We start from the raw sequence: 17095 nt of genomic DNA, 5'->3' as shown, positions 1-17095 counted from the left end.
TCCTCAGATTATAAAACATCTTCTACACTGCTCAGTTTATACCCTTTCTCTAAATTCAGCTGATATATTAACATATTTCTGGAGAGAGTAAACGTCTCTTTCTGTTTTGTTTAGAGGGAATACAGTATATATACATGTATTACAACTAACTTATACTGCATTGTTCTGTTTTGAGTTCAACATATTCTAGATATAAATTATGTGTTTTGCCCACTACAAATCTCTCTCACTATATTGAATATAATAATAATAACAATCATCATCATCATCATCATCATCATCATCATCATCATCATCATCATCATCATCATCATCATCATCGAGAGGCAGTGGTCTAGTAGCAGAAACTTGGACTATGGGCAGAGAAGGTCTCTGGTTCGTCTTTAGTTCGACTCCATGGAGAGACAACAAAAGACGAACCTGGATTGATCTGTCCAAAAATCCAAGAGTCTCCCTACTCTGTGTCATGCCCCTGAGCAAGGCACCTTACTCCCCCAACATCTGCTCCCCGAGCGCCGTACATGGTCGCTCACTGCTCTGTGTGTCCTGCACCAGATGGGTCAAAAGCAGAGATTAAATTTCCCTACCTGCATGAGTGTGCCTTTGCATGTCTGTGCATGTGTTTGGGACTGATAAATGCATCTTAATCTTCATGATCATCTTCATCCTTTTTATTTCTACAGCAATTGTCAAAATTAAAAATACAAACTGTTTGATAAGACATCATTTGAAACGAATAACTCATGAATCATCAGAATTAAGGGTCAAAAGCCAATTTCATCCGAATCTAAATTCAAGTAAAATCGAGAAGAGCTCTCTATTACAAGTATGTGTTTGGATGGGACTTCTAAAAGCGTCAATCGGATTTCCTCAGGCAGATGTTGCAGAACCTCGGGATATTCATTGCAAAGGCTCTGGCACGTCAGGTTTTTTACAGATAGCAGGCCCCGTTATGTCGACCTCAAGCTACAAGCCAGTGAGTCAGGCAATAAAAGTTCACACATAACAGGGATGTATCGGTCACGAGGAGCCTTAATAGTTATCAGTAAAATCGTTAAATCAATCCTCAAACATACAGGGAACCAGCGCAAAGAGGCTAGACCAAGATTTATGTTTCTTGTCTGGCGTCTTATTCATCTGACAGAAGTTATTTACACAACAACTTCTCTACAGTTTTCACTGCTAGTGTTAATGTCCATTTACATAGAATATATGCTCAGGGAATAATGTGTACACTCAACATACTGAATAGAAAACTATGGGGTTCCCACATAATGTTACAGAGACAGTAACATCTGTTGAGAATATCTGCAACTGGGTTAATTCTCTCTCTAATATGTTTCAGCTGGAAGATCATCTAGATTTGGCATATTTTGGGATCGAAACGGAGCCACCCCGTCTTCTACTCAAAAATATGTGTCATGCATTCCTAATCCTGCTGATTGTTTTCAGGATTGTAGTTGGATTTGTCCTCTTCTTCTGAAATTCCAGCCGACTCCTGAAAGTCAGAGTGCTGCGCTGCCCAAACAGTCAATAATATGCAGATGTCAGGGGGGTTTACAGGCAGGTTTCCCATTTACAAACAATCTAGGATGCACAAACAGCTTCAGGGAGAAAAAAAACATTCACAAAATGTCATGATGGCTTTGATATGGAGATTTTTAGAAAAGCATTTATAAATCAGTCTCTCATGCTTTCGTTTTTACCCTGACACACCTCAATCTTTTACAGTCTGAATAAGATTACCCACAAGAGACTTTGTTCACTATACAAATATAAATCCGTAACTACGTCTGTCATTGTAAACTCATTCTAAGGGGGGCAGATTAACTTAATTCACGGAGGCAAACCCCAAAAGTGAAATATCTTTCTGATAATTATTACTCAACATACTTTTACATTTCAGGGAGTAATTAAATTCAGCTAATCAAAAAACAAAACTACTCTCAAAGATCATCAGTACAAGGGATATTCACCATCTTGTCCTATTGTAAGTTAGGAATGTCTCATTGTACCTTGCGATAATGTATGATGTGACTACTCAAAAAAATGAATGTAATAGAAACAGTCATATTACAATCAGCTGGGGGGGGGGGGGGGGGGGGAAGACTAAACTCCAAAAGGTGTTCCATATAAAAGGCACATTAATTCATTATAAAGATAAAATCCAAGGCAAAGGTAGTACTAAAATAATAATTTCAAAGTGTCAAAAACAAAAGCATGAGAGAACCCAATGTATTGGTAATAATAATAATATTTTATTTATGGGTGCCTTTCAAAAAATCAGTCATGAAGATACAATCAATACAGATATCAGGACATAAACGAAATACACAATAATATAGGTATAAAAATATATATATTAAGTATTATCAGCATATGATTTAACTGAGAAGAGGTTTTATAATAATTATCATCAGTGCCTTTTAAAAAAGGTCAACACACATCCATCAATTTTAACATTGAAAGACAATTTTTATAAAATTGAGACACAACCTCAATTACCAGAGCTTTACATTACCATCACAATCGGCGGTGTGACCTAAGGGCTCTACCCCATCTGCATGCTGAAGTGTCCTTGGCGAGATACTGAACCCCTCAAATTGGCAGGACTTCAACCGCCTTTTCATTGCACAATATCCTACACTATGTAAATTTAAAAAAAATTAAAAAATTATAAAATATATATATGTATTTTTTAATTAAATTAAAGGAATCCTGCGTAGTCCACTACTGCGCAGGAGATGCACAGTCCACTTCTGCAAAGGATGTGCGCAGTTCACTTCTGCGCAGGAAGTGAATACAAAATTGAATTAAATTAAACCCCCCCCCCCCAAAAAATTATACATAACAGAAAATAAATGAAAGATCATTTTTACCACTTTCTCATTTTCTGCAAATGCTGGTTAGAATCCGGGCATGTTAAAGCCCTCCAAAAGCCAATTAATTTGCCTGAAAATTATAATAATAATCCTTACAATTTCAATAGGTCCTCACTGTCTGTCAGTGCTCGGCCCCTCTTTATATATATATATATATATATCATAATTACATGATCAGAACTGTTAGTAAACGCATACATCAGAGGCTATGAAAGTAGAAAGTGATTCGATCAAATATGAATATTCATTAATAAATCTATCAATACCTGCATCTTACTACACATTCCTCATATTGCCACCATATATAAGATGAGAATAATTGTGCCATCTCTGTTGTAGTTTTACATGAACGTGAGATTGCAGTGGTAGAACTAGATGTTCGTGCAGCGGCCTGTGTGCAGCGCAGTGTTTACTGTACCACTCCGCCCTTTCCATACTTGGCAATGCATTTCTCGCTCCTCCGCGATTGGCTGCTGCGGAGAAAGCCCGGAGTGACCCGGACGTGGAACCGGGGCCCGTTTCTCTGCCTGCAGCCTCCTTCCTGTAGCCCGGTCGAGGAAGTGAATTTCGCTGACAGGGCTGGGTTCAGTGAGGGTGAGGCGAAAACAAAAAAAAAACATCTTCCGCTGGGGGGGTCAAAAACACAAGGCGACGAACAGCAAAACACCCGTGAGGAGCGAGGAGCGACTCGATAAACCTGCAGCGAAGCTAAGGCGTCCAGACGTCGGTGAATCCGTGCTCCCCTGCCCCGCTGAGACCGTCGCAGACATGGTAAGGGCCGCGGCAAAGGAGCTGGGAGAGACGGGGCCGTGAGGAAGAGGGCTGCGGCTGCTGCTGCTGCCTCCTGCTAACCGAGAGCTAACGGCGGCTAGCGCTCCTAAGCTAAGGCTGGGGCTGGCCGTGGAGGTAACCCGAGAGGAGCAGCGGCAGCCGGGGAGCCAAGTGTACAAAACCACCGACTCGCTCCGTTTGCAGAACTTCGCTGTACCGGATGCGAATGAGTTAGCTTCGCGGCTAGCGATACATTTAGGCTGCTTGTTAGCCAGGTAGCTAGTTAGCCGTTAGCCTCACGGGCTTAAAGTTAGCACAGGATGTTTTGGATTTGACACAAGTTCGTGAATAGTATTGGAGAAGAGTCCTAATATATCACACACTCACACAATCCTCCAGCCGTGCACACACACACACACACACCCACACAAACGCATACTCAAGCTAAAATAGCCAAGTGCCTGTAGCTAAAATAAGAACTGCTTGCTCCTCCTATTCCCAACCATGTCAAGCTGTCAGCCTCCTCTGCTGCTCAGCTTTTTACTGCCCTCCGAGTTACATCCAAAACTGTCTCAGGGAAAAGTTATGATCAGGCAGAGCGCTACAAATCACACCCTCAGTTATTGTTTACCTGCTGCTCGCCTTCTCCTGTATTTTAACCATATGTGGCAGTAACTCCTTCACAATTGTTCATGTGTCTATGCTTTACAAAAAAACTAATATTTAAGTTGAACTATTCTAGCATCGCACAGCACCAGCTTCTGCTTTCACACTGTTGACAGAACTGAGTTCAGAACCACCACAGTGCTGTTATCAGCCGCCCGAGCTGGGAAGGGCATATGGTTCTCCTCCACAGTCGCCCTACTCGGCCTCACCTCATCCATCCTGCTTGCTCTTCCTCACACCGCTCTCGCCCTGACCCCCTCAGGGTTGTAGGTCTGAGCGCGTGTTTACACGGAGATGGGATCACTGGTAAACACGGTGTCGAGGATCGCAGGTGTCCGCTGGAGCAGACTGATTCATCGGCTGCGAGAGACTTGAAGACAGGCAAAAAAGCTCACTCAGGGGAGAGAGGAATGGCACTGGAGACATTGGCTGGAAACTGTTAGGTTCAGGGTCACCCTTTTATAAAAATGTTTATGGAAAGAGGGCTTTCTCTGCTCAACACGTCACTGTCCTTTGACCAGCTGGCAGCTGCAGGAGTAGACCTTGTTAGGGTTACACACTTTAGAGGAGTTACTTCATAGAATAGTCAGCGTGGAGGGAGAGATAGGAGAATTCAAATGGTTTAACCACAGAGTATGTGGCAATGTAGACAAGAAGTGGTGTAGATGACAAACATTTAGTAATAACCAGAGTTGCGATAAAATCTGTATCTCTGTGGGATTTTGGCTGAATTAAGGTGATTTTTGTTGGCAGAGGTTGAGAATTCCCAGATGGAAACTACTGTAGTATGGCCAGTCACCTAAGGGTTAGCTGAAGAATGTTTCTTGTCCGTCTACTATTACACACCCACCTACATCTTCCTACACATTCCCCAGAGTTTCATGTTGTGGCTGGCCTGTCCTTCCCTTCTTGCTAATATCCTGTTGCTAACTGCATATTTAAGGGAGAGAAACCCTTGGGGGGAGGTTGTGTTATGCAGGCTATGTTTCTCTTGCCTAAAGAAAAGTTAAATATTTAACATTTCATTTATCCTGAAGCGTGTGAACAACAAAGAGACTTTTCAAAATAGAAGGACTTACTTCGTTTTTGAAGCACTGGTACATACGAGATACTGGAATGTTGATCTGCGAGAGTCAAAGGACTGAGCCTGCTGCTTGACAAAGTGTAGGTTTAATGGGAACTTTGATCATGTTATTTGACTTGTGTGGACTGAGTACACAACAAAACAAGCCAGAGTAAACAACTGTTAAGATGTCGTCAAAAGACAGAAACTGGCCTTTGATAGTGTCAAACTGTAGACTGTAGACTGTAATGGCGGTTTAATGGCGGTAAAACAAGGAAGGTCCTCTAAGACCTTCCTTGTTTTCCAATATTGGTCTTCTTGCAGTGTTTTGTAGTTGATTTGCTTCTTCTAACCCAGAAGAAAATGCATCAAAAGACGTTTGTGTCATATTTTATCCGTCATTATGTAAATACACTGATACCAGGATGAGATGTATTAAAATCTGCCTGATTCAGCTCAGCGGCTGATGGTTCCTTTTTGTTTTCCAATAATTCGTAACCACTTCATTCTTCACTGGCAATGAAAAGATAAAAAACTTTCAGAGCTTTGACCAATTGAGAAAAATAGAGACAAAGGCACAGTGAGGTGCTGATGTGTGAGTCGGGGCAGACTCCAGTAGGATTGAAAATCACCTAGTGGATTCATGTGTGAACTAATGTTCACAACTTCTAAAGCTGCTGTTTGTTCAGTTCATTTAACTAGACTGTGAATCTTCGAGCTTGTTCATGAGCTGTAGACTCAATTCACAGTGGTGGCTGAGTGGGAAGGCGATGAGTGATCATACCTTTGATACCCGCTGCTTGGTCGTGTTGTTTGTATGTCACACAGAACTGGCCAAATGAAAAGCATCCTTGGCCCGGTCAATATTTGCACTAGCCTCACTGTTTTGAATGTGATCAGGTGTAAAAGGTTTTACTCAAAGAATGGTTTCCTGCGCTTTATGAATGGGTTTGATCCTCTTTTTGTCTATTCTCCGCAAAAATATCCACATGACTAATCATGAGTGCTGTTCAGTCGACTGAGCTAATATTGTCTGTAATCTCACAGTTTGCCTGCAAGGGTGTGACTACTTCCTGCACAGCAACTCCTCTCATACCATCATACAGAATGTAGCAGGCTGTTATCATTTGACTCTGTTGGTGAAGCAAAGGAACTTAGTGTTTTTTTTTTTTAATAGAGTCCTGAGTCCTGATCCAATACTTTCTGACATAATACAGCTGCTTTAAAACTTGTATAGCCAGTTAGAAAGCTTGGTAACTTTATTTGCATGGCTGCTTTTCTTCAAAGTTTTGTCTTTCTTGTCTAAAATTAATGGTCCGATTCCAATAAGAACATTGAAACAGGTTTGGCTTAATGTAGTCATTCCTTTAGTTCATACTGTACGTTAATAGCTTTCTCATTGATTCACAGCAATCGCACACAAAATCCAACACATTCTGTTCCAAACTATAAGTTTATCTGAATATCATGGGAAGTCTCTTCCAAAGTCTTTTTAGTTTTCGTGGACAGTGTTTACTTGTTTACTTCAGTAGATGGCTTTAAACAAATATCACTTTTAGTATGAAAGTACTTTTCATTTAATTTGACTAACAGTCTGCTAAAGCCTCATATTAAGATTTAATAACAGAGTTTAGGAATACAGTGACGTTCCCCGCTTCAATATTTAGTGTCAGTAGAAATGTAGTGTTGAAGTGTTGCGACAGGAACATTTACACTTTGGATTGGAATATTTATTAGTCGTCAAATACCAATACACCAGGATTGATCAATTACATTATGCTTTCATTTGGTTTTATGTTGGAGACCAAAAATGTCCAATTCCACTCAAAAATTTTTATAATAATAATAAATAGTAATAAATGTAGCTGTGTCTCTTGGCCTTGTACGTCCGTTGTAGTGATCAACAGCAAAAACTCTAATAACACTGTTACTACTTTATGTTACAAGGTATTATTATGCCACCAAAAGTTAAACATTATGAATACAATTGTCAGTATTTGATCTTAGTTTGTGTATTTACACAAAACTACTAAGATGTATTAGTCTAGGTAACACGAATGGCCTGTATCCTGTATATTTAGTCTATACTATCCTCAAGACTTTTCCATGATCACGTCAGCATTTAGTAACGACAAAATCAATGTGGGATTGTTTACTTAGTCATTATCATTCTTTTCCCCCAAATGTTAATCTTTTATTTCAGTTATTTTACCTGATGCAGTGCTTATTGATTTGCTACAAAACTTCTATGAGAGGGCTGTGTTCGTTGTCTAAAAGATGTTTTTACTTTGCAACAATTTGTAATGTGTAAAGTTTCTGGGCTATCTTTGAAGTTGATAAACATTTCCTCACACTATTCAATTGTGACTTTTAGTTTTTTTTATAACATAGACTACTCAGGCTGATTAAAACTTGTTAATATGTTAAACCATAATCTGATACAGTGTAATAAGTTTTGGCTGTGCTGGTTATGTGTGTGGGAATTTACGTGTTTGCTCATTTGTTTGTTTTGTTTGTTTTGTTTGTTTCAGAGTGACCAGCAGCTAGACTGTGCTCTGGACCTGATGAGGCGTCTACCGCCTCAGCAGATCGAGAAGAACCTCAGTGACCTCATTGACCTGGTGAGTCTTTGCTTTTCCTGTCAGATTTCCTTACAGGCAAAACACACTGCCATGTCAGGGTATACGTAATGTTAACAAGGCCCAGTGTTATTCTTTCCAAAAGTAGCAGACCCTCTGTTGAAAGGATTACCCAACCTAAAAGGTTGGAGTCAGTGTTTGACCAGATAACTCAGTCAGTAGCAACTTTCAAACAGATAAAAGAAGAGGGAGAAAGTTCAACCTTTTCTGGAGCTCTGCTGCACATGTCAACACCAACACATATTACATGCTTACGTACACATGTACAAGTCCTGAAGATAACTTGACCAAGATGACTAAGAATCTTTATAGACACACATAAAAATGTACTGAGAACTGAGTATGAAAACAGACTGGATGTCAATACCCGTTAGCCTCCTCCGATTAGTTTGTTAATTGATTGTTTTAATCTCCAGAAAATGTATCAACATCTATTTTCAGTTGATCATTTCAAGCAATTATTTTTTGCAAAATCTCAAATCTTAATTATCTTGTTACTGTCAATGTGGAGAATTGGATTAGACATTTCAGACGACGATTATGTGATTATTCAAAGTAATTGGCAGGTAAATTGATAAAAAAGAATAATATGCAGGCCTAAATCATAGTCCAATAAATTGGGATTTATTCTTTGGACCATTACTAGGTAATTTGTCTGTTTATATGATACCATGACAGAACATTGAGATAATAAAATTACATTTACACAGAAAGTTACAATACATGTGATTGTGAGGAGGGCTACCATTTAGTTTTATTCTTGTTTCTTTGCCAACCTGAGATAAAAAGTTTACTGAACGTAAGAAAAAATACTTACAGGAAAACGTTTTTACTCTTCAATTTCAACCCAGCTCAAATTTATTGATGAATTTCTTGTGTTAAACCGCTCAGTATAATCGTTAGAATAGTCATGCCCTGCCCTCTGTCTTGGAATTTATAGTGTGGTTGTGAATGTTTGTTTTGTTTGTGGTGTTTAAATGTAACTTTATGAAGTGTTAAGTATGTGTCAGTGTTGCTGCAGATCACTGTGCCATCTGTGAAACTTAAGCTGTTTGATCTTAATATAGGTATCTGTAGTGTCAATGAAATTTTTTCATTAATTTTTCATTCTACACAGAAAAGATTCTACCTGTCAACAAATAATTTGGTTCCATCCTTCAAAATTCGTACTTTGAAATAATTGGACCTGAGTCTGACAAAGGAAGCAAAATCAGACACCAATCAAATCACACTTTCACATTTGTTTGCACGACACCTTGTATTTTGGGCATATCCATCCCTTTAATGGCGAGACCCCCACCTACTCACCTTCCTCTTCCCACACCTTTGACCTTAGCTCTCTCACTGTGTTGGGTTGTTAGTGATTATTATCACAGCTGTCAATCACCTCCACTGCCAGCCACATTTAAGCTCCACCATCTCTGCTCAAACACTTCCTTGCAATTTAGATTCACCTGAAATCACCTCTCTCTTTCCTGTTTGTCCCTGCTGTTCTCCATTGTCTTGGTTGTGTATGTGTGCGTCTGTGTATGTATTCAGGGCTTTGCTGGCTTTTTTAGGTGAAACAGGGCCTCCTTTGTGTCCATGCTCTGCAGCAGGAGGTCATAGTGAGCAGGGTCCATATCAGTCTGTGAGAAGTAATTTGTATGCCCTTATCCTCTTGATATTAGGTTTCCCACTGATGATTTATTCTGGCCTCAGTCTCTAACCTCTGTTTATCGAGCGAGGCAGGAATTTGAGAGAAAGACCAAAACTTTCACATCATTGTCTTTAAAAGGAGAAAATCAGATTCAATTTTTTTATTTTTTGCTGCCTCCTTTGTTTATCCACAGTCCTTGGAGGTTTCGTTTTGTTTGTCCTCTAATCAACATCTGTTTCAGAAATTCCTTAATTGAGAAAAACAGCTTGTAATCTCGTGGCTGAGAAGACCAGATGTGCTACAGTAGCTGGACTCTTGTATATGTGCTGTAGATAATGAGTGAATGTTTTGAACCTTTTTGTGTATGTTTGTTTCCAGGTGCCCAGTCTGTGTGAGGACCTCCTGTCCTCTGTGGACCAGCCCCTGAAGATCGCCCGGGACAAGGTGGTGGGGAAAGACTATCTGCTCTGTGATTACAACCGAGACGGCGACTCCTACAGGTCAAATATATCCCTGCACTGGAGTCACAGACATGGAACATGCACTACATTATGATCGGTTAATCAATCATGGGAACATAAGCCCCAGACTGGGACTGAATTTAAAGACTAGATAATAAAATCTTACATTTTGGCTTCTAGAACGAATATTCGTTTTTATTGAAATGTATTTAGTGTTATTTTTTCTAGGTATTTGTAGATCTTAAGAACTGCTTGGAACATATGGCAGAGATATTACTGCTATGTTTTGTGTGAGGTAAGCATGAGCCTGTGTGATACTGGGTCATGAGCAGTGAGGTAGTGAAAGGGGACAATTGTAAAGCTGTGGAATTCAAATTTCACGGCTTGTTAGTACAGTTGATCTTATTTAAGCAAGACTATGAAACTTCTTAAAGATATCTTTGGGGTTATTTGGCCTTTATTAATGGGACAGATTCAAAGCCTCAAAGAGTTTGAGGAAGTCATGCAGCAAAGGGCCGGGTCACTGCAGAGCACTCAAGCCAGCATAACCCAACACAACCTCTCTACTCTCGGATGCTGTATAGGCTAGACAATTAATTGCTCAGACGTAACATACTTGTCAGTCCTAATCCAACACATTCAGGGATTTTGCTGAAGTCTTAATTGGTCTCATATGACCAGTAGGGTGTGGTGGCTAATTATTGCAAATTTAAGATAGAATATATTGTGTAACTTTTGTCCCCTTCACAAAAATACATAGTGAATGTACCTCTGTCCTGTACCTGCCACTTATGACCACAAGGTCATTGCTTAGTGAAAGTTAGTGTCAATGATTTAGCTGCTAAAAGGAGACTTTTAGAGACATTCAGTGCTCATGTAAACCGCCACAGCAGCTGAACAAGTCAGATACATGTTAACACTGAATTCTGTTGTGCTCTTTCATACATTAGATCCCCATGGAGTAATAAGTATGAACCTCCCATTGAAGATGGTGCGATGCCTTCAGCTCGCCTGAGGAAACTCGAGGTCGAAGCCAATAACGCCTTTGACCAGTACAGAGACCTGTAAGTACCAGCCGAGCGGTCTCATGCTGAGTTTTTGAATAAGCAGTCCACATGGTCCTCCTGTGACTCCTGACATTTGTCTAAATTAAGGTACTTTGAGGGTGGAGTGTCCTCTGTTTACCTCTGGGACTTGGATCATGGCTTCGCTGGAGTTATTCTCATCAAGAAGGCTGGGGACGGATCCAAGAAAATCAAAGGGTGCTGGGACTCCATCCATGTGGTGGAGGTGCAGGTAGGAATCAGCTGATATGAAACCCTAAATTCAAAAAGTACACATCTATGTGTTAAGAACTTCAGAATTTTTTTGGGCCTGTAAAATTGCAAACTGCAATGAAAACCATCTCTTTGGCTGATGGAAATGCAAAATATATGAGACAAAGGGATATGTTCTAAGACACTAAAGAGACACAAACAGTTAATTGTAAATAAAAAACGAGGTTAATCTGCTCAGGTGAAATAATGATCCTGTTTGATATGCTGTAAGGCAAGAGGGGATTTTTTTTAATACAGCAATCATCCGTGATACAGTGCAAAACTTTCGAGTTCACTTTTAAGTCCCTTGTTTGAACTATACTCTGATTCCCTGCTCTGTCTGTGTTAACAGGAGAAGTCCAGCGGCCGCACTGCTCACTACAAACTCACCTCCACTGTCATGCTGTGGCTCCAGACAACCAAGACAGGCTCTGGCACCATGAACCTGGGCGGCAGCCTCACAAGACAGGTATGACCACAAAACCAGCTGTTGCTGCTTCCAGCTGTGTTCTCGTCTTCCATTAACTTCACGTGCTTTGTTGTTTCATAGATGGAAAAAGACGAAACGGTTGGAGAATCCTCACCCCACATCGCCAACATCGGCCGCCTCGTTGAAGTCAGTATAACTGCCACTATCCTGCTTGTTTTTGTTGATGACAGTAAAAAGACTTTATGTTGACATTTCACAGAACTTTAATAACTTTAATGTTCAGGACTATTTACAGCCTCCAAGTCTAGTCCAAAAATTTGGTGACAGACAGAAAATGGAGGCAGTAATTGACTGAGTAAAGATTGTTTCCTTTCCTGTTCAAGGATATGGAGAACAAGATCCGCTCCACACTGAATGAAATCTACTTTGGGAAGACCAAGGACATCGTCAACGGCTTAAGGTACCACTATATGAGTTGTCTGGATACTTCTTCTTTTTCAGCACTTCCAGTCATCAGGATCTGCAGAGTCTGTTTTTTTAACTGCAGCCAGAGTCAGTTTATCTGTGTGACTCCATCTGTTCACCTGATATTCTCTTACCTATTCTTCATTTGTCATTTCATGATTTTATTTAGACCTGTCCATACTGCCCTTCTTTTCAGCTGCATTTTCCCTATATCCACTTACCACCTCTCCTTCCTCTGCCCCTCTCCCCAAACCCTCCGAAAATAGATTTTTTTAGTATTCTTTTTTATTTTTTACCTTACCTCTCAGATTTCTGCTGTTGTTCTTTTCTTCTCTCTGTTTATCTTTTCTTGTCCCCTCTTTCAATCCCTCTATCTGCCTTCCTCCCTGTGCTCCAGATCTATTGAGTCTTTGCCTGATAACCAAAAGTACCGGCAGCTCCAGAAGGAGCTGTCGCAGGTCCTCACCCAGCGTCAGATCTTCATTGACTAGGGTCAGAGGTACAACCTGGCATGTAGAGCTGTGTGTGTTTGCGTGTTAATAGAAAACAAACGAGGGGAAATGCAGGACTGTATGATATCTGCATGCATTTCAACTGCTCAATCTACAGCAATGTCTGTAGGCATGTCAATGTGGGTTTAATCTAATGGACAGTCTGTGTGAAGAATCAACACTAACCATGTCAGAGGATTTACAGCAGTCACCTCGTATTTTGCAGGTGCAGGTTTTTTCTTAAATGGTGTTTTTATTCTGTGGAAAAGAAGAAAATCACTTTTGAAATTGGTTTGGAAGCACAGCATATACATTTAAAATGTTGGCTCAGTTTTATGGCCCATTTATGCTGCTGTTACATACAAAAAGAGTCAAACTATGTAACCATCTCTACCCACATACTTCCATGCTTCCTTTATGCTGGAGGTGTTATTGAGATATACATCCACTAGGGAGCAGCACAGAGCCAAGAGCTTGTCACAATCACAAACATGTTGATGGTGGAGCAGACCTGAGTGATGTACCTCTTACAAACAGCTGTTTGTCCCTGCACCTGGGTGTCTTCATTTTCATTTAATGTAGTAAGTCAGTTCTTATGAACTCTTAAAGTCTGAAAAGTTCCACCATTGTTGACATTTCTTCCTTATAGGTCGTCTCATTTGAACTATTGGCCAGTTTCTGTAATAAATGTGTGTTTAGAGGATTCAAAAAACAATTTTAGAAGAGTCTGATGTAAACAGGGTGATGACTTCTAGTGTTTGATTTTACAGTTGCTTATACAATTCAAAAATTTGCTCTGAGTTTACAGTGAATAAAAAATAGCTCAACAAAGTGCTAAATGTTGGTTGGTAAAACCACATGATGACTGCATGACAACAAATAACTCTAACCTTTGGTTTCCTTTGCCTGACCTTAATGCTTCATGTGTGCAGTGTGATTGAATTTATTATGTTATAACTCAATTTTTTTGCAGAAGTGTCTTTATTTCTATTTATTAACGATTTAGTACCTTTGCTCATTTTCCTTAACTCATAGATTGTGTGTTTCATCTCGTTGGAGAAACTTTTCCAGTCTCTCTTGCTGTTATTTTCTGATCTTACAGACACTGACTGACTCTCCTTTCTCTCTGTCTCCCCTGAACAGGAGTGTTCAGACTCTGGCTGACAAGTCAAAGCAGGAGGCTCTGAAGGTCGACTTGATGGTGGCACTCAAACGCAAACAACACAGCTAGAGATGCTACTGTCTATTTTTGGGTTTATCTTTCTTTCTGATTTCTCTCACTCTCTCCGCCTCATCTCTGCCATCTTTTCTTTGTTTCTTTACGTCTCTCCCTCCATGCCTGTTTCAGTGCTGCACTCTGGTTTATTTGTGGGAAAAACAAAAAAAGGAGAAAATGCTTAGCTTTTTATTTGTTTTTGTTATGTGATATTTTTTTTTTCTGTCTGGTTCTGTTTTCATGCATCTCATCTGCCATGAAGCCATTCACTCCCACTGTCCCCCTCTATTCTCTGTCTTTTCTCCCCCATGTTATGAATATAATGATAGTATTACCACGGTTAATGATAATCTTACAGTGTGAGGGTCATTGTTATAATAATCCCTGAAGTTTCACAGTTGATGTGTCCCTAGTCACTTGCGAAATAATCAACTTTGGCCCTGCTCTTCCTCCGTGGTGAGGAAATGGACATAGACGGTAGTTAAGAGGCTGCCATTATTATGTACATCAAATTTATCTCTTGCACCTATTTTGTCTATGACATCCCCCTGATATATTTGTATGAAATTATAACTGTCCATGTTTAACTGTCATGTTCTGGCCGTTGTAAACGGTGCCAACACGAGGGTGACCTTCAGTTTTGAAGGTGGTTGTCTTTTTTAATTTACCTTCCACTCTGTCCGCATGCACGAGAGCCTGTGTGGGAGCATGGGGCCGCAATCAGTGAAAATGTAGACGTACTAAACATGGGGATAGACTGTTCTAATCACCGGGTACACCCTCGTCGTCAACCCAATCCCCGACACTGTGTATAACATGACCATTTGCCTGTCCTCTGTTTGGCTTACTCAACTCTTCTCTCTCCTCACCTACTATGTCTTTGTTGGGGGTCACAGTTTGTCTTTGTGTCTCTGTGGAAACCTTTCACTGTTTCCATTTTGGAGGGGACTCTTTTGTTGTATTTTTGTTCTGTTTTTATTTTGTAAAGCTTATGATTCATATTGTATTAGAGCCTCCAGCAACAATAAAAATGGTAAAAAGCTCCTCATGTCCTTTATTTTCATTCTTTATTTCTTATTGATGTGCTACACTGTAGAGGCAGCGGGCAAAATAAAAGAAAAACCCCTGAACAGAGATTTGAAGTATTGCGACGGCAAAATCTGCTACCAGAGTGGTTTACTCACTTAAGTTAATTATGCATTTAAAAGTGAATGCAATTGGAGCATTAGTATAAACAATGACTTGAGGATAGCTGTTGCCAAGAACTGTGCATTAAACACTTAAATCTTAGATTAGCAGGTTAAAATGCTAATATAATGTTATATAAATAGCCATGTTAGTTTTAATTACCACAAAACTGATGAATGATACTCAAGTACAGAGCAAATACAAACTTTGACCAGGGTGTTTGAAGAAAAGTAAGGAGATCAACAAAACGATTACCCTACAATTTATGCTCTGGGCACCATGAATATCACTGCCCAAAGTTTTATGTCAATTCAACCAATAATTGTAAACATTTAACTACAAACAGACATTTTAACCCTCATTGTGTCTCAGGTAAAGTCAGCGTATGAAGGTACATTTTTTCAATTTTGTTCAGGAATCCAAAGGTCAAGTTAGGTGTGTTTTAAAAACAAAACTTAAATTCCATTTTTGTTCTTGGCGACTGATGTGTTTTGTATTCAAATCACATCACTATTTGGGCATCACATTTTTCCAAACTGTTTGGCTGGTAATATGTCTGATCAATATAGATTGTTAGTGCTCTCAGAACAACACAGAACAATTTGTGGATCACAGAGGACTTTCAGACTAAAAACACGGTGTAGATGACTGTTACATTTTGGAGATATGGACACTTGGATGACACCACATGGAGGCATTTTAGTTGTGCTCTTTAACGTTTAAAAAAGTGGTCACCGTTTTCTTCAATTGTATTGAATTTGGCTGCAACACTTTTTACCCCAGAAGTGTTCAGTTTACTCAAACATTTGACCCAACCTTCCATCGGCATAGTGGTGAGAAGTTAATGAGTGAATTTTCATTTTTGGGTGAACCATCCCTTTAAGACAAACCAGTATAAGTATCTCTTCAGGCGCTTCAAGAAGCTCCTCATTTACACAACACGAGGACGTCTTCGTTTCTTGAAATGTCGTCATAGGGACACTGAGGTGAGGCCTTGAGCAGGTTAATACATGACTGCACTGATGAAACGGTCTCTTCTACCTGTGTGACTGCAGTTTGTCCACTAGATGTCACTCACACCTCGCATCAGATGAGCTTCTCAGGAGCTTCGCAGTCTGTGTCACAGGTTTCACTGTTGTCACTTTTTACAAACCAGTAACAAAGTCATGTTGGCTCCTGTGGTTCCGTTGGGTTGTCATCAGGATCATGCAGAAAGTGCGACAAGGTCCAGGGACGAACATGTTTTGTTAAAGGGGCTGGTCTAGGTTTTTATTTAATCATTTTTCATAACGTTGGGTTATTACGCAGTTTTCAACATTTTCTATCACTTTCTATTGTCACAGAGTATGGATGTTAATGTAAACATATATCCATCTCACTCTTACCATGTTAACTGTAACTTAATTGTTATCTTAATGCTCTAAACTGTGGAGTTCCTATTGCTTGGCTGACATAAACTGATAAACCGTGATCCATTAAAAATCTACAGGCAAGCAGACCTCCAAATTAAAAGCATAACTCAAATTGTTAAAATAAAATATGTATTGTAAATTCGACAGATTCGTGTTTCTTGGATTCAAACAAGATCACTCACAAACTACATTTTGAGGAATTTCTTCCAGTAATTAAGTAAATGCTTTCTGGATGAGAGTGGCCTTGCGGATTTATCATGGTTGACATAATGAGTGGTTTCAGGTGGTTATGTGCCATCCCCACAAAACCACCAGGTTCTCTCTCTCTCTGTCTCTCTCTCTCTCTCTCTCTGCTGTTCCCATACACTCAGAGAAAGCCTATAATTAAAAAAAACTGATATAAAGATAAAACTGTCTGTAGCTTTAACTGAAGCACCACACGTATTATTGGTGGTT

General features: G+C 39.8%; 1 protein-coding gene and 1 long non-coding RNA gene across 3 annotated transcripts; one reads left to right on the top strand and one right to left on the bottom strand.

The window, feature by feature from the left end:
- Positions 1 to 3387: 3387 nt before the first annotated feature.
- On the top strand, positions 3388 to 15082 carry capzb (capping actin protein of muscle Z-line subunit beta). Of its 2 annotated transcripts, XM_062401553.1 has the most exons (10): positions 3388 to 3653; positions 7914 to 8003; positions 10039 to 10160; positions 11072 to 11185; positions 11276 to 11417; positions 11790 to 11906; positions 11988 to 12053; positions 12251 to 12327; positions 12730 to 12831; positions 13967 to 15082. In XM_062401553.1, exons 1-9 carry the CDS (start codon positions 3651 to 3653, stop codon positions 12821 to 12823), a joined length of 825 nt encoding a protein of 274 aa, XP_062257537.1. In that variant the 5' UTR covers positions 3388 to 3650; the 3' UTR covers positions 12824 to 12831; positions 13967 to 15082. The 2 variants fall into 2 exon arrangements, with proteins under 2 accessions (XP_062257537.1, XP_062257544.1); XM_062401560.1 differs by lacking the exon at positions 12730 to 12831 and having other exon boundaries at positions 3390 to 3653.
- Positions 3481 to 5465, bottom strand: LOC133966598 (uncharacterized). Its single transcript, XR_009923958.1, has 2 exons — positions 5399 to 5465; positions 3481 to 4689 (listed from the first exon to the last, which is right to left on the bottom strand). It is a non-coding gene; the product is annotated as an uncharacterized LOC133966598 (long non-coding RNA).
- Positions 15083 to 17095: the final 2013 nt, after the last annotated feature.

The sequence above is a fragment of the Platichthys flesus genome, chromosome 2 (genome assembly GCF_949316205.1).
Source record: "Platichthys flesus chromosome 2, fPlaFle2.1, whole genome shotgun sequence".
Taxonomy (NCBI): domain Eukaryota; kingdom Metazoa; phylum Chordata; class Actinopteri; order Pleuronectiformes; family Pleuronectidae; genus Platichthys; species Platichthys flesus.
Note: the sequence above shows the minus strand (reverse complement) of the source record. Positions and strands in the feature narration are given on the sequence as shown.

Coding starts and splice junctions, on each gene's coding strand:
- capzb (XM_062401553.1), top strand. Junction 10,161..11,071: donor CGAGACGGCGACTCCTACAG/GTCAAATATATC, acceptor TTCATACATTAG/ATCCCCATGGAGTAATAAGT. Junction 12,054..12,250: donor ACATCGGCCGCCTCGTTGAA/GTCAGTATAACT, acceptor TTCCTGTTCAAG/GATATGGAGAACAAGATCCG.